The sequence below is a fragment of the Lontra canadensis genome, unplaced genomic scaffold, assembly GCF_010015895.1.
Source record: "Lontra canadensis isolate GAN:19392208 unplaced genomic scaffold, GSC_riverotter_1.0 scaffold193, whole genome shotgun sequence".
NCBI classification, from domain to species: domain Eukaryota; kingdom Metazoa; phylum Chordata; class Mammalia; order Carnivora; family Mustelidae; genus Lontra; species Lontra canadensis.
The window spans coordinates 783,667-810,098 of record NW_022631187.1 but is presented as its reverse complement, the minus strand read 5'-3'; the positions used below and the strand labels follow the sequence as shown (position 1 = coordinate 810,098).

Genomic DNA, 26,432 nt, shown 5'->3' with positions numbered 1-26,432 from the left:
CCCACATGTAATTTTAAGTTTCCTAGTGCACACGTTAAAAAAAAAAGCGAAAAGACACAAGCGAAATCAATCCTAATAATATCTTTACCCCAACATATGCAAAATATTAGCACTTTAACACATCGGTGTAAAAACTGAGATAGTTTATATTCTTTTTCCGTCCTGTGTTCGAAATTGGGTCTGTATTTCACATCTACAGCCCATCTCACCTCAAAATGGCCACATTCAGGGGCTCAGCAACCCCATGTGGCTAGAGGCTAGCCTACTCACCGGCGCAAGTCCTGTATGTGCTGCTTCCCAACCGATCATTTACTTTTCCATTCTTAGGACACTGAGCCCTAGATAAGACCCAGGCACTGAGTGAGGGGGAGCGGTGTAAAAATCAGTCAGACCCATTCAGGTAAGGGGGATAGCTTGGTATATCCCTAGCTGTGATAGACTGTCGTAGGTGCTCTGCCAGACAGTCCCCAAAAGTGAAAGTTTTCCGTGGCTTGGCGGGGGAGGGGGTTCAAGGAAGGTACCTTCGAGAGGAAGCTGGCTATGGAGTAGAATTGTGAGGGATGCGTGTGTGTGTGTGTGTGTGTGTGTGCGTGTGCGTGGGTGGGTGGCAGCGGGCCACAGGGGTGTCTGAGGGAGGGGTGGGTGCGTGGTGGTAGGGGTGTGTAGGAGCGGGGCCAAAAGGAAGTAGGTGTTCAGGTTGTGAGTGCGTGTGTGTAGGAGGGATGACGTGCAGGGGAAGAGGGCGGGCGGGAATTGGCTGGGAGGAGCCCGGGGCTCTAGCTGCTGGACGCACGGAAGCCGGAGGGGGGCGCCACTGGCACTTCGCACTCGCGCGCGGCTATGACCGAACCCCGGTGCGCGCGGCCTGACGGTCGGGGCTGCTGGCTGCCCCGGCCCCTCCACCGAGCGAGCGCATCGCGAGGTCAGGCGCGCACCCGGCCGGCTCCCGCAGCGCGCCCGCTCCCGCTCTGAATTCAACTTTGTCCCGCCAGGGAACTAAGCTCAGAGCCAGTGGAACTTCCCAGGCCGGCGTCGGCGACGAGGAGTGACCAGTAAATCAGCACGTAAGGCTGTGCTTGCTTGCTTGCTTTCAGCAGATGCCTAAAACTTGCGATAGGCAGCAGCCCGCAAAGATGAGTCTATGGAAACGGTTGCCAGGGTCGGCGACCAGCGGCTTCCGTTAGTCCTCTGACGCTTTGGTAACAATGGAGCGACTGGACCAATGCGGCGCTCCTTCCGGTTTCGTGCCTGCTCGCAGAGTTCTTCTTCTGCCAAGTTTCCCTTTGACCCCGGAAGTGAGGTCTTTCGCGTTCCTCCCTCCCCCAAAATGGCAACAGCCGAAGACGTGCTGCTGCTGCCGCGGCTCCCCGAGCTGTTCGAAACCAGCAAGCAGCTTCTAGACGAAGTGGAAGTAGCGACTGAACCCACCGGTTCGCGAGTGATCCAGGAAAAGGTGTTCAAGGGACTAGACCTCCTTAAGAAGGCTTCCGAAATGTTATCTCAGCTCGACTTGTTCAGGTATGGGAGACAGGGTAATAACGGTTGAGAATGGAGGTAATAATGGTTACCAAGGGTGGAGTCATGGAGCCGGGGTGGAGGAGACCCTTTAAAAAGGCCTGGGAACCTTTTATTCCTACCTCCCTTCTCGATCTGATGTACTTTGTTTACATTCTCCACCTGTCTTGGAGACAGTTGATATCCCACGACTCTGCTCCCTAGGGTTGGCTCTTTGCACAGGCGTTGGGTGTGAGCGGTCAGCCACTTTCACTCCCCCAGCCTTCTCCCCCCACACACCCACCGCAGCCCTCCTGTCCCCCCGGGAAGCAAGGGCCACAGTGTGAATGGCCGTCTAGGCTTCACAGCCTCCTCTCTGCTCTTTCCAGCCGAAACGAAGATTTGGAAGAGATTGCTTCCACCGACCTGAAGTACCTGATGGTGCCAGCATTTCAAGGAGCGCTCACCATGAAACAAGTCAACCCCAGCAAGCGTCTAGATCATTTGCAGTGGGCTCGAGAACACTTTTTAAACTACTTAATTCAGTGCCAGTACTATCATGTGGCAGAGTTTGAGCTGCCCAAAACCAAGAACAACTCAACTGATAATGGCACTGCTAGTTCCTCCATGGCCTATCCTAGCCTCGCTGCTATGGCATCGCAGAGACAGGCTAAAATAGAGAGGTGGGTCAATAGCTATGCTCTGAGGACTGCCCATTGGCCCTGCTGTTGGGGGGCGGTGGATGTTTTGGGGGGGCGGGGAGGGGAAAAGTGGTGTCTCTCGTTTGGTTTCTACTGAGCATTAGGCCTCTGCTTTTGATGAGATGCTCATACCTAACCACCAGGCCCTGCCACTGGTGGGGTAGATATCTCTGAAGGTCTTGTAGTTCTAATCCATCTACAATCCACTGAGTGAGAAGTTCTGTCCAAACAGAGTAATGGATCAGGTGTGTAATATCCTGAACTAATCTTAGTCCTAGCACAGCTTCCTCGTGTGCCCTTGAACAGGTTGCTTACTCTCAGTCTTTTTTTTTTTTAAGATTTATTTATTTTTTTGACAGAGATCACAAGTAAACAGAGAGGCAGGCGGGAAGCAGGCTCCCTGCTGAGCAGAGAGCCTGATGTGGGGCTTGATCCCAGGACCCTGAGAACATGACCTGAGCTGAAGGCAGAGGCTTAACCCACTGAGCCACCCAGGCGCCCGCTTACTCTCAGTCTTAAAAAAAAACGTTAAATGAGTGCTTACAGTGTCTAGGAGCTACTGTAGGCACTGGAGATACAAAGTGAGTGTGGGTGTTGGGATGAGTATGGGTGAAGGTCTCCACCTTGCAGGGCTATATAGTTTGGAGAGGTATTTAAGCAAAGTAGCAGTGTAAAATGATGTGATAGAGAAATGCACAGGTACTGTGAGAGCAGACAGGAGGGAAACCTAACCAAAGAGGGAGCAGCAGAGAGAAGCCTCCCTGGCAGAGGTGACACCTGTGATGAGTTGTTTAAGGAGGGGTAACAATATTACCTAGAGGAAGAGAAAAGGAGGGCATTAGCCAGCAGAGGTTAGTAAAGCCACCGGGTATTAAAGAGCGCAGTGCCGGGGTGGGGATGTGTGGGTGGGGAACAACTATAAGCGATCAGATGATGCTAGAACATAAAGTGGGGTGGTGGAGAAGAGGAAGGAAGGATGCTGAAGAATATTGTGGGGTCCAGACCAAGGAGAGCTTGGGATGCGAGGAAGGTGAAGGAACAGCCCTGCTGCTAAGAACTTGGGAAGGGATCTGAATCCCAGTTCCACCATTTGATCAGTCTAACATTGGGTAAGGTGCTTCATCTCTTGGTGGCCTTCATTTCCCGAGCTATAAAATCGGATAATAATAATAGGTATTTCTTCCTAAAGTAGTTTGGAAGCTTAAAAGAGAAATACATAAAAAGCCCTTAGCACCGTGGCAGGTGTAGTGAGTACTCAAAGTCAGCTGTTGTTCTGTCTGTGTAGCTGAGTACAGGTTGTGGAGTCAGAGGCCTGGGTCTGAGACCCAGCTTTACTTATAAGCCACCAGACTTTGGGCAACTTATCTAGCCCATCTGAGCCTCAGGATTCCTCATGGGTGCAAGTTACAAGGGTCCCATCTTGTAGGACCAAGAAATGTAACTAAGATAGAGCCCAGAAAACAGCACAGCATCTGGCACATAGTTAATATTCTGTGAGTGTCACCTACTAGCAGGCCATACTGAAGAACCTAAACTTTGGTTCATGACTGGGATCCACTGGAGGCTTTTGGTTTTGGGGATTTTTAAAGAGTTGAGTGGTCATCTTTGCATTTTGAGCAGTACACACAGGCAGTGGTTAGGAAGCAGTGGGATGGAGTTAGGTCACAAGTGACAAGGCCTCACTATGGCAATGGCAGAAGAGATGAGGGGGATATATTTATTTAGAAGGATTGAAGCTGCAGAAAACCTGGTGATCTGTTAGTTCTGGGAAGTGGCGTAGATGGAGGCAACAAGGAAGAGGTCCATGTTTCTGTCATAGGTGCATGGCTTGTGGAACTCACTAAGATGGAGAATAGAGGAGGAAGAACAAATTGGGGTGGGAAAGTATAGGAATTCAGTACTGAGGTGTGCTGCATTTAAGGTGTGTAGGAGTCATCCAAGTAGAGGTATCTGGTAGTGTGTGGCTCAGAGGAGAGGTCTGAGCTAAAGACTACAGAGCTGATACTTGATCCATTCACTTGACAGGTACGTTTTGAGCCTTTCTAGTGGGCCAGGAACTGTTCTAAGTCATGGAGAATCAGATGAAATCCATGCCCTCATCAAGCTTTTATTTTGGTGGAAGAGTCAGATAGTGCGCTAATAAATAATCATGGAATTTCAGGTCGTATGGCCTATGAAGGAATAATGAAGTACGGTTCAGGGTTTGCAACAGTGAGTAATTTTGGAGGAACTGGGATAGACTGATAGGATGCGGAATTCAGCATCCCATCTTTTGTCAGAAGATGGGGGTGGCCCGTTGGCAGGTAACAGGTGGTTTAAACAGTGAGTTTGATACCCAGATAATTATGGTACACCCAGAAACAGGACTATAAGTGCCACAGGGATACAGGGCTGTAGAGAAAGACCAGGGAGTGAGCACATCTGGTTGGAGGGATGAGGTCAAGGTTTCAGCATATAATGCATTTGAGATGAGCCTTGAATTGTGCTTAAAAACAGAAATTACAGATTTTCCTGAATGTAAACATAATAATACTCATTGTAGAAAGTTTGAATACCCGTATTTTTTTAATTAAAAAGGTCTTGGTTCCAGCATGCAGAGATGATCTGTGTTAACTTCCTGATGTATTTCCTTCCAGATACATAGTTATTTTAGGTAATAAATTTGGAATAATACTGTATATATAGTTTTTTATCCTTTTCAAACCTAACATTGTGAGCATTTCTCCGTGTCTTTTGAAACCATGATATTTAATGGTTACCTGATATTCCATCCCATAGTTGTGCCATTATCATTCAAACTAATCTTTTATTGTCAAATACTTAGACCATGTATAGGTTCTGGGTATCAGATTTGTTTTTGTTTGTTTTCATTCTTCTAAGTAGCCTTGGGAACAGACATCTTTAAGTGCATCTGTCACTGTTTCCTTAGGATAGATTTCTAGGACCAGTGACTAGATCAAAGGGTTTGAGTACTTGAAGACTCTTGAGGGTAGCAACATTGCTTCCCACAATAACACGGCTTTAGAATACATCCCACTGCATTGGCCTAGATGTTAACACTTAGAAAATCCAATTGGGATACCAAAAAAGGTATCTCATTGTTTTTATTTGCATTTCTTTGCCTAGAAAGCTTGGTCTTTGAACATTCTTCAAAAATGTCTGCAAGACAAAATAATAGTGTTCTCTCGATGCTAATGGCTCCCACCTGTACATCACCAGCCCAGACCTTTCCTGACCCTCAGCTTCATACTTCCAACACCCTACATGGATGTTTCACAGACATCTCAAACTTAACATGGCCTCAGCTGAACCCTTGGCTTTTTAATCCCCAGAGTGCCCCCACACCCAGGGCTTCACCATCTCAGTGAGTGGCACCGCCATTCACCCAGATATTTAAGCCAACAGCTAGGAGTTAGCCTCAGTTCCTCCCTTCTGACTCTCCAGCTCCGGGTCCACCGGCAAGAATGAGTCTTACATCCTGTTTCTTGAGTTCTCCGTGGTCGCACCTCAGTGCAGGCCCCTAGCACTTCACCTGGAAGAGCCATCCCACTAACTCCAGGGTCCTGCCCAGTCTGGCACCTGCTTCTCTTCGATCTTGCCTTGTTGACTGGATTCTAGCCGTAATCGCTTTCCTCCGATCCTTTGCACAGACCTAACTCCTTCCTTCTACAGTCTTTGTACATGTTCTTTTTGCATGAAATGCCCTTTGTTTTTCTGTCTTCCTGGGCTTTGTCTTCTCTACTAGAATGTATACTCCTTAACGGCAGGAGCGGCCTCTCTCTTGATCGCAGCGGTGTGTCTAGCACATGGCCCCGCACATAGGAGGTGCTCAGGCAGCACTTACTGTTGACAGGCAGGAGGAATAACAAGAGCAGAGGCCCCAGCAGAGTAATTTGAGGTACGTACAGGGTGTGCAGACCAGTCTAGTTTGGAAGAAGCTGGGAGTACTCTGGTCAGAGATCTGCAGAAGGAAGTGATGTGTACAGAATCCCGAAAGGGAAGAGAGTGGCAGAAAGACAAATTATCACATTATAATAGCACTTCAGCTGGGAAAAGCGATAAAAGTGAAGTGACAGCTGTCAGAGGTATTACTGGTGCAAGAAGCATTGATAGGATTAGAAACCACATTATTGAGATCCTTTTTATTTTCGGTTAAGTCCTCCCTCCTCCGCAACACCACGACTTTACGCACTGAGGCCGTCCTACACAGAACACCCAAGTGGTATATCCTCTCTCAAAACCCATTTCTTCACATGTCCTCTCTATTCTGATTGCCATCTCTGAGAGTGTGAGTCTGGTTGATTAGCTGTGCCAGAAACAGAAGGGTAGAAGCTGGGTGAGCCATGAGTCTGGTGTTCTCACCGAACTGAGATTCTGAAGTGACAGCCAGGTACGTGTCCGTCAGCAGATGGACGTGTAACTGAACCTTAGGGGACTGGTAGCTGGTGCTAAAACTTCAGGAGCTTTGGAGGGTATGGATTACTGAGGGAAAACATGTAGCGAGAAAAAAAGCCAAGGATAAAAATTGGGCAAGTTAAGGGAGGAAAAAGAGGCAGGAAAGAGCAATCAGAGGTCAGAGACTCAGCAGGAGGCTTACAGAAGCCTGGGGAAGAGAGAGCAAATGACTTGTACTCTTTGAAACGTCTCCCTGTCAAGCCCCCTCCCAGATACTGTAGCATTTACGTTGGTCATTCTCTCAACTGGAAACTCCTAGAGGTCAGAGACCTGGACTCACTGCATCTTTAGTATCCTAATGTATCATTGTCCTTGGGGACCCAACCTAGTCAGTGGATCACAGTAGGTATGTGAAGTAGCTTGGGAGGACCAGATAGGGTGTTCATCAGAAAAATGGAAGCAATGTGGTGTTGCACATAAAGCCTGGACTTTAGAGTCAGATGGACCTGGAGCAGCCAGTCCAGTTTCTTCCACTTAACAGATGGGGCATCACCTAGCCCCTCCTGGCCTCCTCTTTCCCATCCCCTGACAGTATCTGTATCCTGTCACTGCTTATGAAGGACTTTCATGTGTATTGTTCCATCTGATCTTCTTAACCCCAGGAAATGGATCTTCTCATCTCCATTTTAGAGCTAAGGAAGTGGGTTACAAGAATTTACTTGTCCAAACTTAACATACCTTGAAAGTGTCCAGGCTACAATTTAAACTCAGGTCTTCAAATTCCCAGTTCTCTGCAATATAGCACGGAAAAGAGAAAAGTGGTCCTTTGAAAGGATAGAATATGCCTTGAGGGAAGGTGTTCTCTAAGATAGGGGAAAAGGCCTCAGTAGAGTGAAAAGTTGTAACTGCTGTTGACAGGATGATTGACAGAGTGAGGCCTGGGGAGATGTGGGTAGGGACAGGATCGATAGCAAAAGCGGAATGGTAAAGACCTTGCCCTAGTGAAGACAGGGTTAGCTCCTACTTAAAGCCGATGAAAGGTGAAATTACAGAGAATGTAAGGGAAAGAGGGATACTGAATTCTGTATCATTTGGCCATCTGGTGAGTGTGATGGGGGTGTGGAATCCACAAAAGATGAACAGAAGGACAGCTGAGCACAAGTGACCATTCGGCTGAAGTTTGATCATTTGAATATGTCGTTGACTCATTTGACACAAATTTGTCCTTCGTTAGCTCTCTGCAGCAGCATGAGAACAGATCAAGGAAATGGGGACCATTGTCCAGAGTCAGATGGGTGACAGGCATTGGGGATTCTAAGATGGTAGGGAGTGTTTCCATGTAATGTCTTGCCATGGGAAATCTAAAACAGTGATGAAGGGCCTAGGGCAGTGGTTTTCAGTCCGTTCCTCAGAGCTCAGAAGAATCCATCCCAGTGTCGGGGTAGGGGCAATGTTGGGAGCTCTCCTCTTGCTTTAACTAAGGTGGATTTTTATCTGTTTATTACTTATTGGAGTTCCAGATAAGTTCTCATAAGAAGAAAGAGTTCTTTGGCTAAGACCAAAAGGTTTAAAAAAAAAAAAACACTGGCCTAAAAAAAGCAGGAGTGGAAGAGCTAAAGTTTCAAAGATGACCAGAGTGAAGTCACAGGAGCGAGGACATGAAGAAGCAGCCTGTGAGCAAGGTTAGACCACAAGTACGCAGAGAATGGGAAAAGGAAGTGCAAGAACCTTATCCTAAAGGACCAGTAGACTGACCCAGAAATTACCATGGATTATATACATTCTAAGGCCCTGGTAGGTTTGTTGTTGTTTTCCTGCTGTAGGTACATCCAGGAAAGAGGGTAGGGATAGGAGTGGGGCCAGAATTAAAAGTTCTCAAGTGATACCTGTAATAGCGTTTGTGATCTAGGATTTTCCCTTTGTAGCGTTTCGCTCAGAGGCTACTGATGTTGGCGCTGGGACGGTTATTTGTAACATCACATAAACTGTTCCACTTGTTGGGTAAAAGGATCAGAAGAGCCTAAGAGGTATGTATAATAAAGAACGGCTCCAGAGCAGTGGTTCTTAACTTTTCACGGGTCATGGGTCTTGATAATCTGATAAAAACTATAGACCTCAAAAAAAAAAAAACAAAAAACTGTAGACCTCTCCCAGGTCCAAAAAAAAAAAAAAGATAGACTTTTGCATATCTCAGGGAATTCAGAGCCCCCCTCCCACCAGACTCTATCCGTGGACCTCAGGTTAAGAACTCCAGATTGGGGTGAACACCTGCAGAGGGGCATCTGATTCTGGAGATCCAGATTGGGGTTCCATTCATGGCTATTTCGAAAGACTTCTCTTGGAAATCGTGGAACTTTTCCTCGACTTCTCTCTCTCTCCCTCTCTGTCTCTCTTTCTCTTTCTCCCTCAAGCCCTTAACATCCAGTACATCTGTTTTACATTTTAAATACATCCACATCTCACCATCTCCCTATCTCAAGTGACTATCTCTCATCTAGATGGTAGCAGCATCCCCTTAGTTGATGTCTCCACTTCCCTCCTTGCCTCCCCTCCCCCACAGGCTGCACTCCGCACCACAGCCAGAGTGGCCCATATAAAAAAAGTTTTCGTGTCACTGTATTCGTGTCATGTATTCTCTTCAAAAGCCTCCAGTGGCTTTCCTGTCTCAAAATATCATGGTATTTGGTATTGAGGGTCTTACAGCCTACAGGGTTCTAGAAATTATAGCCATGGCTATCCCTCTTCTCTCATTTGCTGTCATTCTTCTTCACTCCATGCCAGCCACACTAGCCTACTTTCTAGTTCTCAGACACTGCAAACCAAGCTCTCTCCCACTCTGAGACCATTACACTTCCTTCCCCGCCCCCAGCCCAGGGAAGCCTCTTTTACATATTGGCGTGGCTTGCTTCCTGCTTGAAGTCTTTGCTCCAATGTCACCTCCTCCTGATGGCCTCGTATGTAATAGCACTTTTCCTCTTGTGCCATCATTCTGTCCACTCTACCTTGCCTTTTGCTTCTTCGTGGCACTTATCACCACTTGACCCATCATCCCTTCTTGTCAGCTTCCCCTAGAATGAGAGCTTGAGGAGAGCAAGGACTTCCTTGTCTACACTGCTACATGTCTGGCACTGAGCACAGTGTCGGTCACACGGTAGGTACTCAGTAAATACTTTTCAGGTGAATGAACGCCTTCTGGAAAAGGCAAGGCAGGATTGTTGTGAATCTTTCAATTATATTAGGACAAGGCAGGGGCACCTGGCTGGCTTGGTCAGTAATAGAGCATGTGACTCTTGATCTCTGGGTCGTAGGTTCAAGCCCCATGTTGGGTATAAAGCTTAATTTAATGTGATCATATAAATAAAAGCACTTAGCATAGCACTTGTCCTTGAGAAAAATACAATACAAGAGACTATTTCCTTGGTTCACACAATATGATTTCCTTAGTAAAAGGATGAGCCAGAAGACCTAAGATTGTTTTTCCCAGAAGAGATGAAGAGATGACTACTTTTTTTAGGCTCTTTCCCAAGGAATTCCCACATTGTGGCAGGTAAACAACCCCCAAGATTCTGTGATTCTTTGAAGTGGCAGTTCCCCCAATGGATGTTGATACTAAGTATCCAAGTTAGTAAGGTTCGATGTAATGAAATTACTGAGGGACTCCCATCTCTAAAGATGATGAGGTGGGGGGAGTGGCTCAGATCAGGTCACTTCTGTATTTTTCTGGCTTTGGGAGGTATTGGGCCCTGCTGATCCCTTCCATGCCCTGGCAGTCTTGAGGACTTGCAGCCTTGGTGGCAAGTTCTGGGTATTGAATCTGTATTTTTGCCCAAGCGGAAACTGGCATATTTACTGCTTGGTCACTTGGAAAAGGGAAACTCTTACTGTGGCCTTCTTTGAAGGAATACCTCTTTATTTTGAAGTTCATGGGCAATGCTTTTCTGTGGAACAGATACAGGCAGAAGAAGGAAGTGGAGCATAGGTTGTCTGCACTGAAATCTGCTGTGGAAACTGGTCAAGCAGATGATGAGCGTGTTCGTGAGTATTACCTCCTTCACCTCCGAAGGTGGATTGGTATCAGCTTAGAAGAGATTGAGAGCATTGACCAGGAGATGAAGATCCTGAGAGAAAAAGACTCCTCACCAGAGGTAAGCCTGCTCACTGCCTATACAGCTCAAAAAGCTGCTGTCAGTAGATTAGAATGTTCAACAGGGGAGCGATTGAGTTAAAATCCTTTTAAGTTTGAAGTCTCCATAAAATCACTGTCCCTTTTAAGCTTAGTGGAGAAAGGCTGAAGGTCGACTAGGGTAGCCTCTCCAGCTTGTGGTGGTATTCCCCAGTGCTTCCTTACCTGTGACATGCTAATAGCCACGTGTAATTTTGTGATATAAGTTGGTTTGGGCTGTGGGAAGTCCTGACCACTGAAGGAATGCATAGGGAAGGTTGGCTTTTAAAATCTGTGCTTGACTGTAATAACCAAAGGAGACGAGGAACAGGATGGGAGGGGAGAGGGAAAGTGGCACCGGAGGAGGGAGAGAAAAGACTAGAAAGAAGAAAATAAAAGGAACGATCGGGAATATATTTAGGTTGGGGGAGGAATCCGAATTTAACCTTACATGGTGATGCACTCTCACATCCTTAGACCCCTCAGGTATGAGACACAGAAGGACTTCTCCACGCACAAAGTGTTGGGTGTACTGGTAAAAACCCGCCATGACACAGCTTTGGCTATCTTTGAAAATTGTCTCCCTGTTTTGGAGCCACTGCTTTAAAAGATTAGGCCCTGCTCCCACTTCCTTTTTGGTTCAGGATCCCAACATGGGTTGAGTTGAATTCATCAGCTTGCCACAGGCATTGATTTAAGTCCTCAGAGAAACCTCTTCCTAATTTGACTTGTACTCATTAGCCCAGAAGCTTAGACCTCTGGGTAACATCAACCTCGTTCCTCCTGGTAAAGGATCAAAGCATAAACAGTATTCTGAGGCCATAAGGCCCCAGAGCCTATCTAGGTGAATGGCTTACAGGCGTTTTGAGGCTGGACTCTTCTGTGTCCTCCCTTTCCCTGTCCCGTCATCGTCGTTGTTGAATGTGCTCTTATTTGGTATTGGGATTGGCCCTGGAAGTGATGAACCTAGACCCAGGCGAACACCTTTCTTCTGACCAGACTTTGTTTCCATATGCCCCTGGAGAGCCCAGGTTCCTTCAAACATTTCTGTATGCCATGAAATGGCATACAGAACACTAAATGTTCCCCCTTGCCTTTGGGAACACCCTCTTCTAAAAACCTAGGGGTTCTTGACAGTTAATTGCATAGTGACGTCAGAGGGGGGTTTCAGAAGAAGGGTCTCCATGATTCATCTTTAGCACTGAAGGCCAGGCTGAGGAAAGGGATTCAGGTTCAGCTCAAGGGATTTAGCTGGACCACGGAAAAAGCCTTTGGAATCTCCTCCTTTGGAGGGGAGATTGTAAAGCCAGGGAATCTTTTTTTTTTTAATTTTGGTGAGGTGATTTCTGGGAGAGCTTTCTCCTCCTCTTCATTCAGCCTGGTCCTCCGGGCTCCTCAGGAGAGCTGAGCAGCCTCCGCCATTAGTATTCCTCTGCTGTCTCTGAGAGACCGAGAAATAGGGAGTGGGCAGAGTTTGACTCCAGGGCTTTTCAAGTGCCAGAAGACTTAAGAGCCTGCGTAGCAGGTAGGCAGAGTGGCAGAAATGCACTTCTCATCACTTAATTTCCTTTCCAGGCATCAACTTCTCATTCAGCTCGTCAGGACAGGCCTCCAATGAAACCCTTCGTTCTCACACGGAATGTGGCCCAAGCCAAGTAGGTAGTACTGAAAAGTGGGTTGCCTTTGTAGGCCCCCTGCTTTTGTGATTCCATTGGGTGCATGAGTAACGGATAGAACGGGCACTGTGGAAAGGCCACGTGCTTGCCTGTGGTGGCTGTTCTTTCATCAGAGGGATGTAGCTTGAATATATATGTCTCTCTTCATCAGACGTTTCCCTCACAAACTCAAGCTTAACAGTAGGCCCAAAAGGAAACCGACAAAAATAAATAAATCAGAAGGAGGAAAGGAATCTCATGGAGAATTGCATACTTCACTTGTTTCCCATTATTGCTTTCAGCTGCAATTCTCAAAAGGACATATTTGCCTATTAAGGATTTAATTCTGAGCTCCGGAGATGCTTTTCCACATGGTGGCAGGAAAATCTCCTTCCTCTGTGTACCTTTTAGACCCGCCAACTATAAATACCCTTTCCACATTGTCATCACCACTTTGTGGGACATTGGCCCCTGGGACTGTTTTCTGGGCGATGATCCTGAGCTATTTATCTTCTCATGAAAGCCCTTGACTTTAATGCACCTTCCTGGATGTCTGTTTTTACATATCTTCACAGGAGTTTACACAGCTCCTCAGAAGATAGCTGGGCAGGGGAGCAAGGACGAAACAGAGACAGGTTTTGTCACTAAAGAGAAGAGGCTTTTGAATAGTGCTGTTTCTGTTTGGTTTTCTAAATGTAATGTGATTCTTGCAGAGTATTTGGAGCTGGTTATCCAAGTCTGGCATCTATGACGGTGAATGACTGGTACGATCAGCATCGGAAATACGGAGCATTACCAGATCAGGGCATAGCCAAGACACCACCAGGTAAGACGGGGTAGGGAGAAAGTAGTTACACTTTTGGTTCCTTGATCCTTAGCAATTAAATTCAGACCAAGTGTTGTTGCCTTTTAGGAGCAGAAGTAATCTGGACAAAGATGCTAGGCAGTATTTTTGTTTTATCTATTATGGAGATAAGTAGCAGGTGATTCTGGGAGGATGGGAGCAGTGGCTGCATGATTTTGGAATCCTTTCAGATGTCCTGGCATTAAAAACAGACTAAGCAGCTAGATAGCAAAAGCAAAAGTGCCATGGATGGCAGTTCCACTTCTGGTAATGGTGCAGTAGGTTGTATTGAGGCCAATCCCTCCCACAGACAACAACTACAAACTGAAGAAGTTAAAACAACCACCCAGAGGAGCTAGAGAATGCCCAAGAGCAGACACAGGCGGGAGGGCAGTCAACACTTAGAAGAAAGGAGAAGGCGTGGTTGGAATTTCTTGAGGGCAGGGTCTTTGACTTAATGGTATTCTTGGTGCCAACTTGATAATTGGGTCATGGTACATACTTGGATGCATCTTCGGATGGGAAAGGTGGAGAGGGTGGCCATTATAAAGATGAAAGCAATATGATGTATTAGAAAAGGCATGGATAGACCTGGGGTAACCTATTATTCCTGCCGCTTAATAGATAGGACATCACCTAGCCCCTCAGAGCCTCTGTTCCCTTATCTTGTATATTATCTCATTTGATCCTCCTAACAACCCTGTGAGGCAGATGCTCTTATCCCCATATTAGGATGAGGAAATGGTATCTGAGAACTGACTACACAAAGTCAGCGTAGCTAGAAAGTGGCCAGAGTAGGATTTGAATTTGGGTCCTAAAATTCACAATTCTGAGGCTCTTTCCACTATAGCACAGAGAAGAGAAGAGTGGTCATTTGGAAGGGTTTCCTGTTTTTTACAGCTTCTTACCCATTGGCAGTCTGCAGTTGTGGTGACATGGGGGTAGGTGAAACTTGGATAGGAATGTACAGTCTTACTGGTTGAGAAATGAGAGAAATGAGACGATATCCCATAAAGGAGAGGACCACAGAGGAGGAACCCTGATTCTCTACATGCACCTCGCCTAAATCTCAGGCTGACGCCTAAGCTGTGCATGCCCGGGCAAGCTTCCTAGATAGGGCTGAGATAACTCATGGGAGGATTCAGCTGCTGCCCGATGCAGAGGCAAGAGAATTTAGAATTTTTGGTTCTAGACAAATTAACTGCCTGCTAAAATGAAAAATCAGTACTCTTTAAAGGAACGAAACAGAATTCAGAGTCTCTACAACATACCCTACAACATACCATTCACAAGGTCTGGGATGTAATCCTAAACTACTATGTATTGAGGAAGGAAAAATAGGAAAATGTGACTTATACTCAAGAGAAAAGGCAGTCATTGGAGACCAATCCTAGATGATGCAGATGTTGAAATTAGCAGATAAGGACTTTAAAGCAGCATATTTGCATGATCAAGGGCAGAGGGGAAAATGTGCTTGTAAAGAATGAAAAAAAATCTCAGCAGGTAATATCTAATATAATTTAATATTTAAAAACATAGCTGCTACCCAGAGGTAAGTATTATTTTAGCCCATGTGGACCACTGACCCCTCTTGAAATTATAACATACACATTCCTAAATCATTGTGGGTAGACTTTCAAATATCTTGACTTATTTCTGGACATGCAACGTGTTTATAAACCTCTTAATCTTTAGCAACAATTAGAAAACACCTCCTGTTTTAAAACACTTCACAAGTTCTACTTAGTGTCAGCCATTGCCAGCACCCTGTCACTAGAGAATCCAGCAATATCTGGTATGTTGCAAGCTTTTAAGATAGCCTGAACTTTAAAAAGTTGTGACCGTCAGTTGTGTCTGACGGATGTAAATTTGCGTCCTAGTTCACTTTGAATCAGAAGCTAAAACCGTGAGCCTTACTTTGCCTTATTGGTGGGTAATAACTGAAAATAAATATGCTCACAAAAAGAAACAAGGAAAAAGAAACAGCAGCAAAGTAGGAACTATGCACAAGAAATTCTGAAACTGTAAAGTACAATAACTCAAGTTTGGAAACCTATTAGATGAGCTTAATAGCAACTTGGCAGTAACAAAAGACAGTGTCATTTAACTCAAAGATAGATCAGTACCAGTTGGGCAGTCTGAAGAACAAAAAATTGGAAAAAAGTGAAACAGCCTCTGTGACCTGTGGAATAAGGTAAGAAGTTCGATCGTATGTACAGTTGAAATACCAGTAGGAAAGGAGAGAGTGAGCGAGAAGGGGCCAGAAAAAAAATTGAAAAAAAGATGGCTGAAATGTCCCTAAATCAGTGAAATACAAATTTACAAATTCAGAAACCTAATCAAGCCCCAGGCAAGTTAAATTACAAAGAAAACCACACATAGGCACATCATAGTCAAACTGCTGAAATCAAAGAAAAAGAGAAAATCTTGAAAGCATCAAGGGGTAAAGGACATGTTACACTTAGAAGAACAATGATACGAGTTGTTTCTGACTTCCCATTAGAAACAGTGGGAGCCAGAGACAGTGGAACGACATCTCTTAAGTTTTGGGGGTGGAGAGACCTGTCGTCCCAGACTTTTATAGCCATTGAAAATATCCCAAAAAATGAAGGCATAATTAAGACATTTTCAGTTAAAGCTAAAGGAATTCTTCACCAGGAAACTGGCGTTATGAGAAACTCTGAAGGAAGCTCCTTGGGCTGACGGGAATGAACTACATATGGCTTCTTTAGGGAAAAATTATATTATTGTCCAGTGGGGATTATACTGTATGTAGATGTAATACATATGGCAGCCATAGCAACAGTGATGGACTAGATGGAACCATTTTTTGTGAGATTCTTTCGTTTTATGTAAAGTGGTACATAACATCTATTGCTGTGTAACAAATTACTGCACAATGTCACAACTTAAAATTATTAATAAACATTATTGTCACATATTTTCTGAAGTTGAGGAATCCAGGATCAACTTCACTGGGTGATTCTGGCTTAGGATCTCCTAAGGTTTCAGTCAAGCTGTCAGCTGGGGCAGCAGTATTCTGAGAGCTTGACTAAGGCTGGAGGATCTGCTTCCAGCTCACTGGCTCATTCATGTGGCTGTTGGCAGGAGACCTCCCCTTGTGGGCCCCCCATGGGGTTGCTCACAGCTAGGAGCTTCCCTTCACCCAGAGTGATCTGAGTGAGAATGATCAGGATAGAAGCCCCCGTATCGTTTATAACCTAACATTGGAAGTGACACAGCATGACTTCTGCCATATTCTGTTAGTCACATAGTATGGGAGAGGACTCCATAAAAGCTTGAATACCAGGAGGCTGAGATAGCTGGGGTCCGTCTTTGAGGCTACCTCCCACATGGTTCAATATTAGCTCTAAGTAGACTGGAAAGTTAGGAAGGAATATTGTATTACCTAGAGCAACCACTTAAAAAATAATCTTCAAGGGGCACCTGGGTGGCTCAGTCGGTTGAACATCCAACGCTTGATTTCAGCTCAGGTCATGATTTTCAGGGTCATGAGATGAAGGCCTATGTCGGGCTCATGCCTTCTGCTTGGGCTGCTCCCTCTCCCTCTGCTTCTTCCCCTGCTCACACACCCTCCCCCATAAGTAAATAAAATCTTTTTAAGAAATAATGCATCAAGAGGATAAGAAGACAAGCCACAGACCGGCAGAAAATATTTACCAAAGACACATCTGATAAAAGACTCTTATCTAAAACATATAAAGAATTCTTAAAACTCAATAATCGGGGAACAGACGTACCCCCAATTAAAAAATAGGCAGAAGACCTAAATAGATACCTCACCAAAGAAAATCTCCAGAGGGCAAAGAAGCATATGAAAAGAAGCTCAACGTCACATGTCATTAGGGAATTGCAAATTAAAACAACAATGATACCACTAGACCCATCTAAGAATGGCCAAAATCCCAAACACTGACAACACCAAATGCTGGTATGGATATGGAACTACAGGGACACCAATTCACTGCCAATCGTGATGCCACATGGTACAGCCACTTTGGAAGACAGTTTCTTACAAAACTAAACGTACTCTTACCGTATGATCCAGCAATCCTACTCCTTGATGTGTACCCAAATGAGTTGAAAACTGAGGTCCACACAAAAACCTGCACACAGGTGGTTATGGCAGCTTCATTCATAATTGCCAAAATTTAGAAGCAACCAAGATGTCCTCAGTAGATTGAATGGATAAAGAGGGGTACATCCAGACACTAGAATAGTATTCAAAGAAGAAGAAAAAGAAGAAAAGCAAGCAAGAATGAATAGAGAGGCAAAAAAAAAAAACAACAACAGCAACAGATGAGTCGAACAGAAAACCAATAGCAGAATGGCAGATCCCACTCCAGTCATATCAGTAGTTATCCTAAATATAAATGGAATAAACCTCCGAATTAGAAATCAGAGATTGATTTCAGGCAAACAGTATTGTCCAAAGTCCACAGTTTACATCGGGGTTCTTTCTAGGTGGTGTATATTCTGTGGGTTTGGAAAAATGTATATAATGACACGTATCCGCTATTTCCGTTCATTGTGGCTCCATTGATTATAACAAATATACCACTCAGGTACAGGATGTTGATAGTGGAGAAAGCTATGCCTCTATGGGAGCAAGGAGTATATGGCAACACTGTGTATTTTCCATCCAGTTTTACTGTTAACCTAAAACTACTCTAAAAAGTAAAGTCAATTTTAAAAAATAAGGCAAAGAGATAAAGCTATAAAGTCAGTAGAGGAAAAAAGAAGAAAGCAAGCAAGAATGAATAGAGAGGCAAAAAAAAAAAAAAAAAAACCAGATGAGGCGAACAGAAAACCAATAGCAGAATGGCAGATCCCATTCCAGTCATATCAGTAATTATCCTAAATGTAAATGGAATAAACCTCCGAATTAGAAATCAGAGATTGATTTCAGGCTCAGCTGCATGCTGTCTACAAGAGATGCATTTTAATTACAAAGGCACAGCTTGGTTGAAAGTGAAAAGATGAAAAAGGATCTACCAGATTGACAGTAAGCATAAGAGAGCTATAGTAGCCATACTAACGTCAGATAAAGTAGACTTCAAGACAGAAGGTGTTACTGAGTATTTCATACTCAATTACAAGGTGTTACAAGAGTATTTCATACCAATAAAAGGAGCAATTTATCTGGAAGACTAACAGTGAAAAACATGTTCATGGCTAATAAGCTTTTTTAAATTGCACGAATTAAAAATTGACAGACTGAAATGATGAAACAGACAAATCCACAGTCATAGTTGGAGAGTGTCATACTTCTCTTTCACTAATTGAAAGAATTACTAGAGAGAAGATCAGGAAGGACGTAGATGATCTGGACAACACTAGCAGCCACCTTAACCTGTTCCACATGTATAGAACAATATATCCGACAACCACAAAATACACCTCTCTCCAATGCGCATGGCACATTCACCAAGAGTGGCGCTATTCTGGACCTTCAAAGCAGTCCCTATAAGTTTCAGAGATTGAAATCACACTAAATAAGTTCTCTGACCACAGTGGAATTAGCAATCAGTAACAACATACCTAGGAAGTCTTCAAAATACTTAATTTAAGCAGCATACTTACAAACAACTCATGGGGCAAAAAAGAAATCACAAAAATGATGAGAAAATCTTTCTAACTGAATGACAATGGAAATACATTATAGTTTGTGGCATACAACTAAAGCCATGCTGACAGGGAAATGTGTAACTTTCAGTACTTGTGTTAGGAAAAAAGAGAAAGGGTAAAGTTGATTACCTAAGGTTCTAGCTGAAGAAGTTGGGGAAAACAAGAACAGCAGCATTATTTGTAATACCCCAAGCTGGATGCTACTCAAATGCCCAGACTTAGTAGAATGGATAAAGAAATCTGGGTGTGTTCACATAATAAAATACTATTTAGCAATAAGCTTAAACTCCCTCTAGTTCTTGAGCAATCAGTGGCAAATACAGCAGAATTTTGCAGATGTGATTGTGAGTGAGAAAAGCCGGACACAAGAATATAGACTGTGTGAGTCCATTCATATAAAGTGCACAAACAGCTGAAACTTGTATGGGCTGGTTAAAGGCCAGTATAGTGTTCACCCTTAGTGGGGGATCGTGAATGGAATTGGACCTGAGGGGGACCTCTGTGGAGTTAGTGCTTTGCATCTGATCTGAGTACTGATGACATAGATGTGTTCAGGTGTGGAACTTCATTGAGCCACACTACAGTTGTGTATATATGTCTACATGTATATTTCAGTAATAACACAAAAAGAAACTCATGGGCAGCATTTCCTTTTTTTCTTTTTTTTTTTAAAGATTTTATTTATTTATTTGAGAGAGAGAGAAAACACAAGCAGGAGGAGGGGCAGAGGGAGAGGGACTAGCAGACGCCCTGCTGAGCAGGGAACACAATGTGAGGTTCAATCCCCAGACTCCAAGATCGGAACCTGAGCTGAAGGCAGATGTTTAACTGACTGAGCTATCCAGGTGCCCTTCATGGGCAGCATTTTCAACAAAGTAGGTGACAACGTATCCCCATGAACTTCAAAATAAAAACAGATAAGGGCAGGTCCCTCGTAACCACAAGATCAACAAGTGATTGGTATCGGTGTAGGAGAAAGCAGAAAGCATTGACAGACCCACCTGAGAGACCTGACAGCAGAATTCCAAAACAGCAAACAGGCATTCCCTCCACAGCATGGCACTCCAGTGTAAGGACAGCAGTTGAAACGGGAGGGGTTTTGCCCTCCAGTAAAAACTGGGTAAGTACAAGGGAACTGTGGTCAGAGTCCAAAAGAGACAGAGAAAGTCCAGTCTGTAATGAACTCTTAAAAAGGACCCACCAGATCTTGCTTCCAGGAACAGGGTCCCATACTTGAGGAGAAACTGCTGAGGATGGAATGGACACTGAATAGAACAGGGACCATAAAGAAGGAGGAAAGGTAAGGATCAGGTAAAAGGGGGCGAGAGGACCAGAGCCAAGAACTCCAGTGAAGCGAGTCATCACATTTCTTTAACAGACATAAAAACAGCAGAAGGGGAGCCTCTGTGAAGTCAGAAGAGCCGCCCCGAACCATACTTTCTAAAAGTTCTAGAGAACTTATTACACGTAAGAATGAACAACAGATGGTGCTACTGGTTGCACAGCTCTGAAAATACTAAAACCACTGAACTGTACACTCAAAATGGGTGAATTTTATGGTACGTGAAATATGTCTCAATAAGGCTGTGAAAAAATGGAACACAGAATTATCAAGGTTGCATCCCACACAAAATTATTATAAAAGGGGAGGGGAGAATCAAAAGCTTCCATAAAGACATACTCAAAAAACAAATCAAAAATACATACTGTTTTTAAAAATTGGACAAAGTTAATATGTTCACTGCTAAAAATATACACTGTTAAAAATTAGTTGGTGGGCATTAAGAAGACTGTGTAAGACAGGGATGAAGAAGAGTATAAAGCAGGATTCATAAAACACAGAAAAGTGGTGGCAGTGTGGGAGAAAGAAGAATCATTTCAGAAGTAAAAGCCAAACCAGAAGAAAACAAGAATGGGTAAACATTACAGAAAATGCCTGGCTAAGGTAAAAGGGAAAATGTTTTAAATAAAAAAGCAGCAGAGATAAACACAACTCAAAAAGTGGCAAGTATTAAAGATAGCAAAGAGGATCTGACTTTTGGGTGATAGGATTATCTACAGAAGAAAAGCAAGACCAAACCAAGGAAAAAGAGTAAATGCTAAAAACAAATGTTAAGGAAACTTTCCTGGAACCTTAAAAAAAAAAAAAAAGGAAAAAAAATATTTACTCTGATAAAGCACACCGTGTACCTGAGACTAACCACAAGACACATTGTCATAAAATTACTAGACTTTAAAGAAGAAAAAATGCCTCAGACATTTCAGCAAAAACAGCAGATGATTTATAAAGGAAAGAAAACTAGATCACCCTCCAACTTTTGTGCCACCAATGCTTTATGGCAGAAGAAAGTAGAGTAACATGTAGTTAAGATACCCAGGGTGGGGCATGTGAGCCAAGGACATGATCCCTGGTAAAACTGACCATTGAGTATAAAGGATGCACACATTTATCAACCTAGAGGAGCTCAGGAAATACTGTTCCCATGATCCCCTCCTAAGGAATTTGCTAGAGAATGAGCTTCAGACACCCAAAATAATAAGAAAGATATCATCTAAGGGCTGGTGGTGGGTACTAGTCACTTGTAGAACTAAGACTAAATGAAGGGGTTAAAAGGGAGAGAGCAGAGTGTAATGTTTATCTGCTCAGTGCTCAGGTAATGTAGATAGAGTACAACAGTGTTTTAAAAAATGGAGAATTGGGGAAAGCATGTGCAAGAAAAAAACTGTTCTCAGTATTTATATTGGTGGAAATGTCACTTTTATTCCAACACTGTGTGTAACGTGAGGTAATTGAGCAGTTAGGAGCTATTCTCATTCTATCCTCTGTCTCTGAGAAGTAAGACTTTTCATGTGGACAAATACAGATGAAAAAAAAATGTAAGTTAGAAATAAAACAAACCTGTAGTGCTGAATAGGAACTCATGAGAAATTGTATTGAAAAGTACACACACACACACACACACACACACACACACACACACAGAGTTTTTGGTCTTGAAATACCATTCCCATTAAAAGAAACCAGGATGTATTAGAGAAATAGCTAGTTCTAAGTCTGGGGCAGGAAATAGACAAGATGAGCTGGAAACATCTTGTTATAAAGACAGGGAAGAAATTTTTGAAGGTAACTAGGGTCGTAGCAGTAGGACTCAGAAGTCAATTTGAAAATGTTTCCACTGGCCAGAGACAGTTTGGCTTCAAAAAGGGTTAATTGTCAATAGCAACGAGCACTTTCAGAGCCCACATCTGGGTTTCTGGTATCATTCTCTAATTAAAAAAAGAAAGAAAGAAAGAAAAAACCAGGGCCCCTTAAGGAAATGGCTGCTTCTAGGCTGGGGCAGAGAATACACAAGATGAGCCCAAAGCATCTTTCAGTACTAGAAAACAGAGAAGCACTAAAAACCAAAACCAAGAAAAACCCCCTAAGTCTGTTAATGGGATACAGCCTGGCCGAAAGAACTCTTGCTGGCCCAAACTGGAAGAATTTGAGCAGGAGAATAGCAGTATCGAATTACAATACAAAAACTCAGGGGAGCCTGGGTGGCTGAGTCTTAAGTGTCTGCCTTTGGCTCAGGTTATGATCCCAGGGTCCTGGGATCAAGCCCCACATCAGGCTCCCTGCTGGGCAGGAAACCTGCTTCTCCCTCTTCCTCTCCCTCTTCTTGTGTGCCCTCTCTCACTATGTCTCTCTCTGTCAAACAATTAAAATCTTAAAAAAAAATTTTTAAGTCAGATAAATCTCCATGGGTTTATACTGAAAGAAATAAATGATCAAAGAAATAAATGGAGAAGAGACAAAGCTCGCCTACAGAAACATTCTAAATAATTTGTGTATATATTCCCGTCCTAAGGACGTGCAGCATAACTCCTCACCCCTTAAGCGTGGGCTGTTTAGTGACTTGCTTCCAAAGACAACAGTGTGGGAGGAGGGGGGAAGAATTAACTCCACAGCTGCGAACCTTACAAACACTGCCCTAGTCCGATGATCTAGGTTAACATCAGCAGTGAGAAGTGATGTTGATGTTGTGTTGCCTTGATTTGATGTGATGAGAAGGGCACTCCAGCCTCTATGATACTCTCTTCCAAAGCCCATAACCCCAGGTCTAACTGAGAAAAACATCAAGCAGCCCTAAATTGAGGAACATTCTGCAGAATACCTGATGCGTACTCATCCAGACTGCCCAGGTCCTCAAAAACAAGGAATGTCCGAGAAATTGTCCCAGCCAAGAGGAGACTAAAGAGACCAAGGACCAGAGTCCTTGAGACCAAGTCCCATTTTGGATGGGAGCCTGGAACCAAAAAGGACACTGGGTAAAACTTGAGCAAAAAAGTAGTCTAAGATGCTAATAATAGGAAAAGCCGGGTATAGCTAGGAACTCCACACTAACTTCTCAATTTTTCTATAAATTTAAAACTATTCTAAAATTTAAAAGTTATTTTAAACGTATTTTTTTGAAAATCACTGCAGTTGGTTAAAACCCATCAAACCCATAAGTCATAATTATATTTAAAAACAAAACCTCTTCAGTTTCAGAGGATAAGGAACCCACTGATTACCTTGACAAGTAGTAAATAAAGTGAAAGAATCAAGTGTCGATCTTGTCTCTCCCCCCCCACCCCACCCCCGAGTAACTACATAGTAGTAGATGAGGGGAAGCCACTCTTTGGAAAAGCATTCTAGTTAATAAAAAAAGAAATGTGAAAATTAGGAGTATGGACTTTTTGAAACCCCAGAAAATCAGTGAATCCAGGCATCAAGCATCAGCAGCCACTGACATCACAACACATGAGACACAGATGCCACGCGCCACCTGATGAGGGAATGAGGCCCCCGTGAGAGTCATGCCGAAGGGACTGACCCTGAGTCAGATCAGGCCTCTGTATCCACTTGACAGGCTGCAGAAATACAGAAGACCCCTTTGGACTGCAGCATGACTGTGCAGTCAGCAAGATCCAGATTTGGGGAAACACTACGGTCAAATGCTCCAGTTTCTTCAATAAGATAATTTGCAAGGAAAGAAAGGGATAGGGTTGGAGCCTGTAGATTAAGAAGATATCAAAATATTTGTAAATGAGCAACACTAACCTTAAAAACATTCTGCTCAGTTAAAGATGTCAGATGCAAAGACCATATATTGTTTGATTCCATTAATACTCTTATTAATCTCTAGAATAGGCATGTGTATAAGAAACAGAAGGTAGCCTGCTGGCAGCCAGGGGCTAGGGGGAGGCAAGGAATGGGAATCAACTGTACGGGGCACAAGGGAGCTTTTGGGGGTCATGGAAATTGTTTTTCATTGGTTATGGTTTCACAAGTCTGTACTAAAAAATCCTTGAGTTAAAAAAAAAGGGGGGTACATGGGGCGCCTGGGTGGCTCAGTGGGTTAAAGCCTCTGCCTTCCGCTCGGGTCATGATCCCAGGGTCCTGGGATTGAGCCCTGAGTCCGGCTCTCTGCTCAGCGGGGAGCCTGCTTCCTCCTCTCTCTCTGCCTGCCTCTCTGTCTACTTGTGATCTCTGTCTGTCAAATAAAATAAAATCTTAAAAAAAAAAGCATCGCTGGCATCTAGGGACACACACTTGGGTCATAAAGCTGTAATAAACTTCAGCAGGAAGTTACTACTATAAAAGTTGGCGCAGGGGTGTCTGGGTGACTCAGTGGTTTAAAGCCTCTGCCTTCAGCTCCTCAGGTCATGGTCCCAGGGTACTGGGATCGAGCCCCATGTTGGGCTCTCTGCTTGGCGGGGAGCCTGCTTCCCCCTCTCTCTCTGCCTGCCTCTCTGCCTGCTTGTGATCTTGTCAAATAAATAAATAAAATCTTTTTTAAAAAAACTTAAAAAAATTATATTCTGTATATTTTTGTGTGGTTTCCAGTATCTTTTATTTTACAATAAGAATTGTTTTTGTTTGTTTGCTTGTTTGTTTGTTTTGGAACACAAAGCTTGTAAGCTGTGGGAAGGGATCAGATCCCCATGTGTTTCATTTTTTATCATAGTAATGAGACTCTTTCTCATGGGCAAACTCAGGGTAGCCAGGAAATGCTCCTTTATGTCACAACAGGAAAACAAAATTAATGCAAATGAGGGGGGTGGCAGTTGGTTTAATTTCTTTTGGGGTGTATGCTGCATAGCAAGTGCCATTTGGACTTCAGACCCTGTTCCAAACAGGTGTCAAAGAGCACATATACTCTTTTCTAGTAGGTTCAACTGCCCAGTGATTTACAGTTTGACACACACGCACACACACAAATGCACGCATGCTCAGAAAATACAGCTGTAATAAAGGAACTGGATGGAGGAGGAAAGCCACCCTCAGTCCCTCCTTCCTGACATACCACAAATCGTTAAATCATTGAATATTTTTTACTTGAGTCTTTTTGGCTTGCTGGGGTTCTGTTGGGCCTTTGGTGTGTTTTGTTGTGTGTGTATGTGGGGGGGCAGGAGGGGGGGGGCAGCGCTATTTGGCCTTTGTTGGCAAAAGATCGTTCCCAAAATAGAAATCATTCTGCAAATTCAACTTTTATGCTTTGGCCTTATTGTGAAGATCACTCAGAGCATCGTTTCTTAACTATTATTTAACAGGTCATATATTAAATAATCTAAATATTCTTCACGACTCCGCTGGCCCCAGAGTAGGCAGGCAGCTGCCTTCCTTGTTCTCATTTTATGCTGCTGTGTTCAGAGTGGAGCCGAGGCCCCTGACATTTCCTCAGTTTCTCACCCCTGCTTTCTTGTTTTTTCCACTGCAGCAGAGCTCAAAAGAAGTACTCAGCAACAGGAAGATCAGGAACAAAAGGAGGAGGATGAGGAGGATGAACAAGCTCTCCACAGAGCTCGGGAGTGGGATGACTGGAAGGACACCCATCCTAGGGGCTATGGCAACCGACAGAACATGGGTTAGCCCTCCCACAACAAGACCAAGATGGGACACCAGGGGTCACATCTTCCCCTCCCCGGGCTCCTGCTTCAGCTGTGTACAACAAAGGCAAAATAAAGTGTCAAACAATTAAGTGTTTATCTGTACCCTAGGTGATGAGCCAGCAATCTTGTTTCAGCATTCTCCTCATCATGGTGTATTCATTTTCTGAAGTGGAAAGAAAAAGGTACTGCGAAGTGGCTCTGTATAATCAATAGCTGTATGAATTCCATTAAAAATAGTAATAATAAAAGTCCCCTATGTTACATGAGCCTGTGCAGAAATTTGGGTATCAGGTGCTTTTTTTGGGGGGGTGGCGGTCAGCTGTGGCCCTCCGGAGCTTATGGAGAGAGCCTGAGCATCTCCCTTTGGTGTGGGCAGTGAATTTTCCAGCATCAGAGCTGCCCAGAGGAGCCGGCTCTTGCTTCCTCCTTCCTGCCTTAGGAATGAGTACAAGGACCCAACACTCTGCCTTACGACGGGTGTGAAAGCCAGAACTTCCCCTGCCACACAGCACTGTTTTCAGGAATTCGAGCCATAAATGAATGAACCACAGCACGAACAGAGGTCCTCTCTAACTAGAGGGGCTCAGCCAGGAGAAAGGAGAGAAACGGATAAC

At 44.0% G+C, this 26,432-nt stretch overlaps 1 protein-coding gene across 2 annotated transcripts; it reads left to right on the top strand.

The window, feature by feature from the left end:
* Positions 1-1,174: 1,174 nt before the first annotated feature.
* On the top strand, positions 1,175-26,084 carry IGBP1 (immunoglobulin binding protein 1). Of its 2 annotated transcripts, none has more exons than XM_032847777.1 (6): positions 1,175-1,518; positions 1,884-2,177; positions 10,540-10,735; positions 12,328-12,407; positions 13,121-13,233; positions 25,650-26,084. In XM_032847777.1, exons 1-6 carry the CDS (start codon positions 1,223-1,225, stop codon positions 25,796-25,798), a joined length of 1,128 nt encoding a protein of 375 aa, XP_032703668.1. In that variant the 5' UTR covers positions 1,175-1,222; the 3' UTR covers positions 25,799-26,084. The 2 variants fall into 2 exon arrangements, with proteins under 2 accessions (XP_032703668.1, XP_032703667.1); XM_032847776.1 differs by having other exon boundaries at positions 1,182-1,518; positions 25,647-26,084.
* The last annotated feature ends 348 nt before the right edge of the window (positions 26,085-26,432 follow it).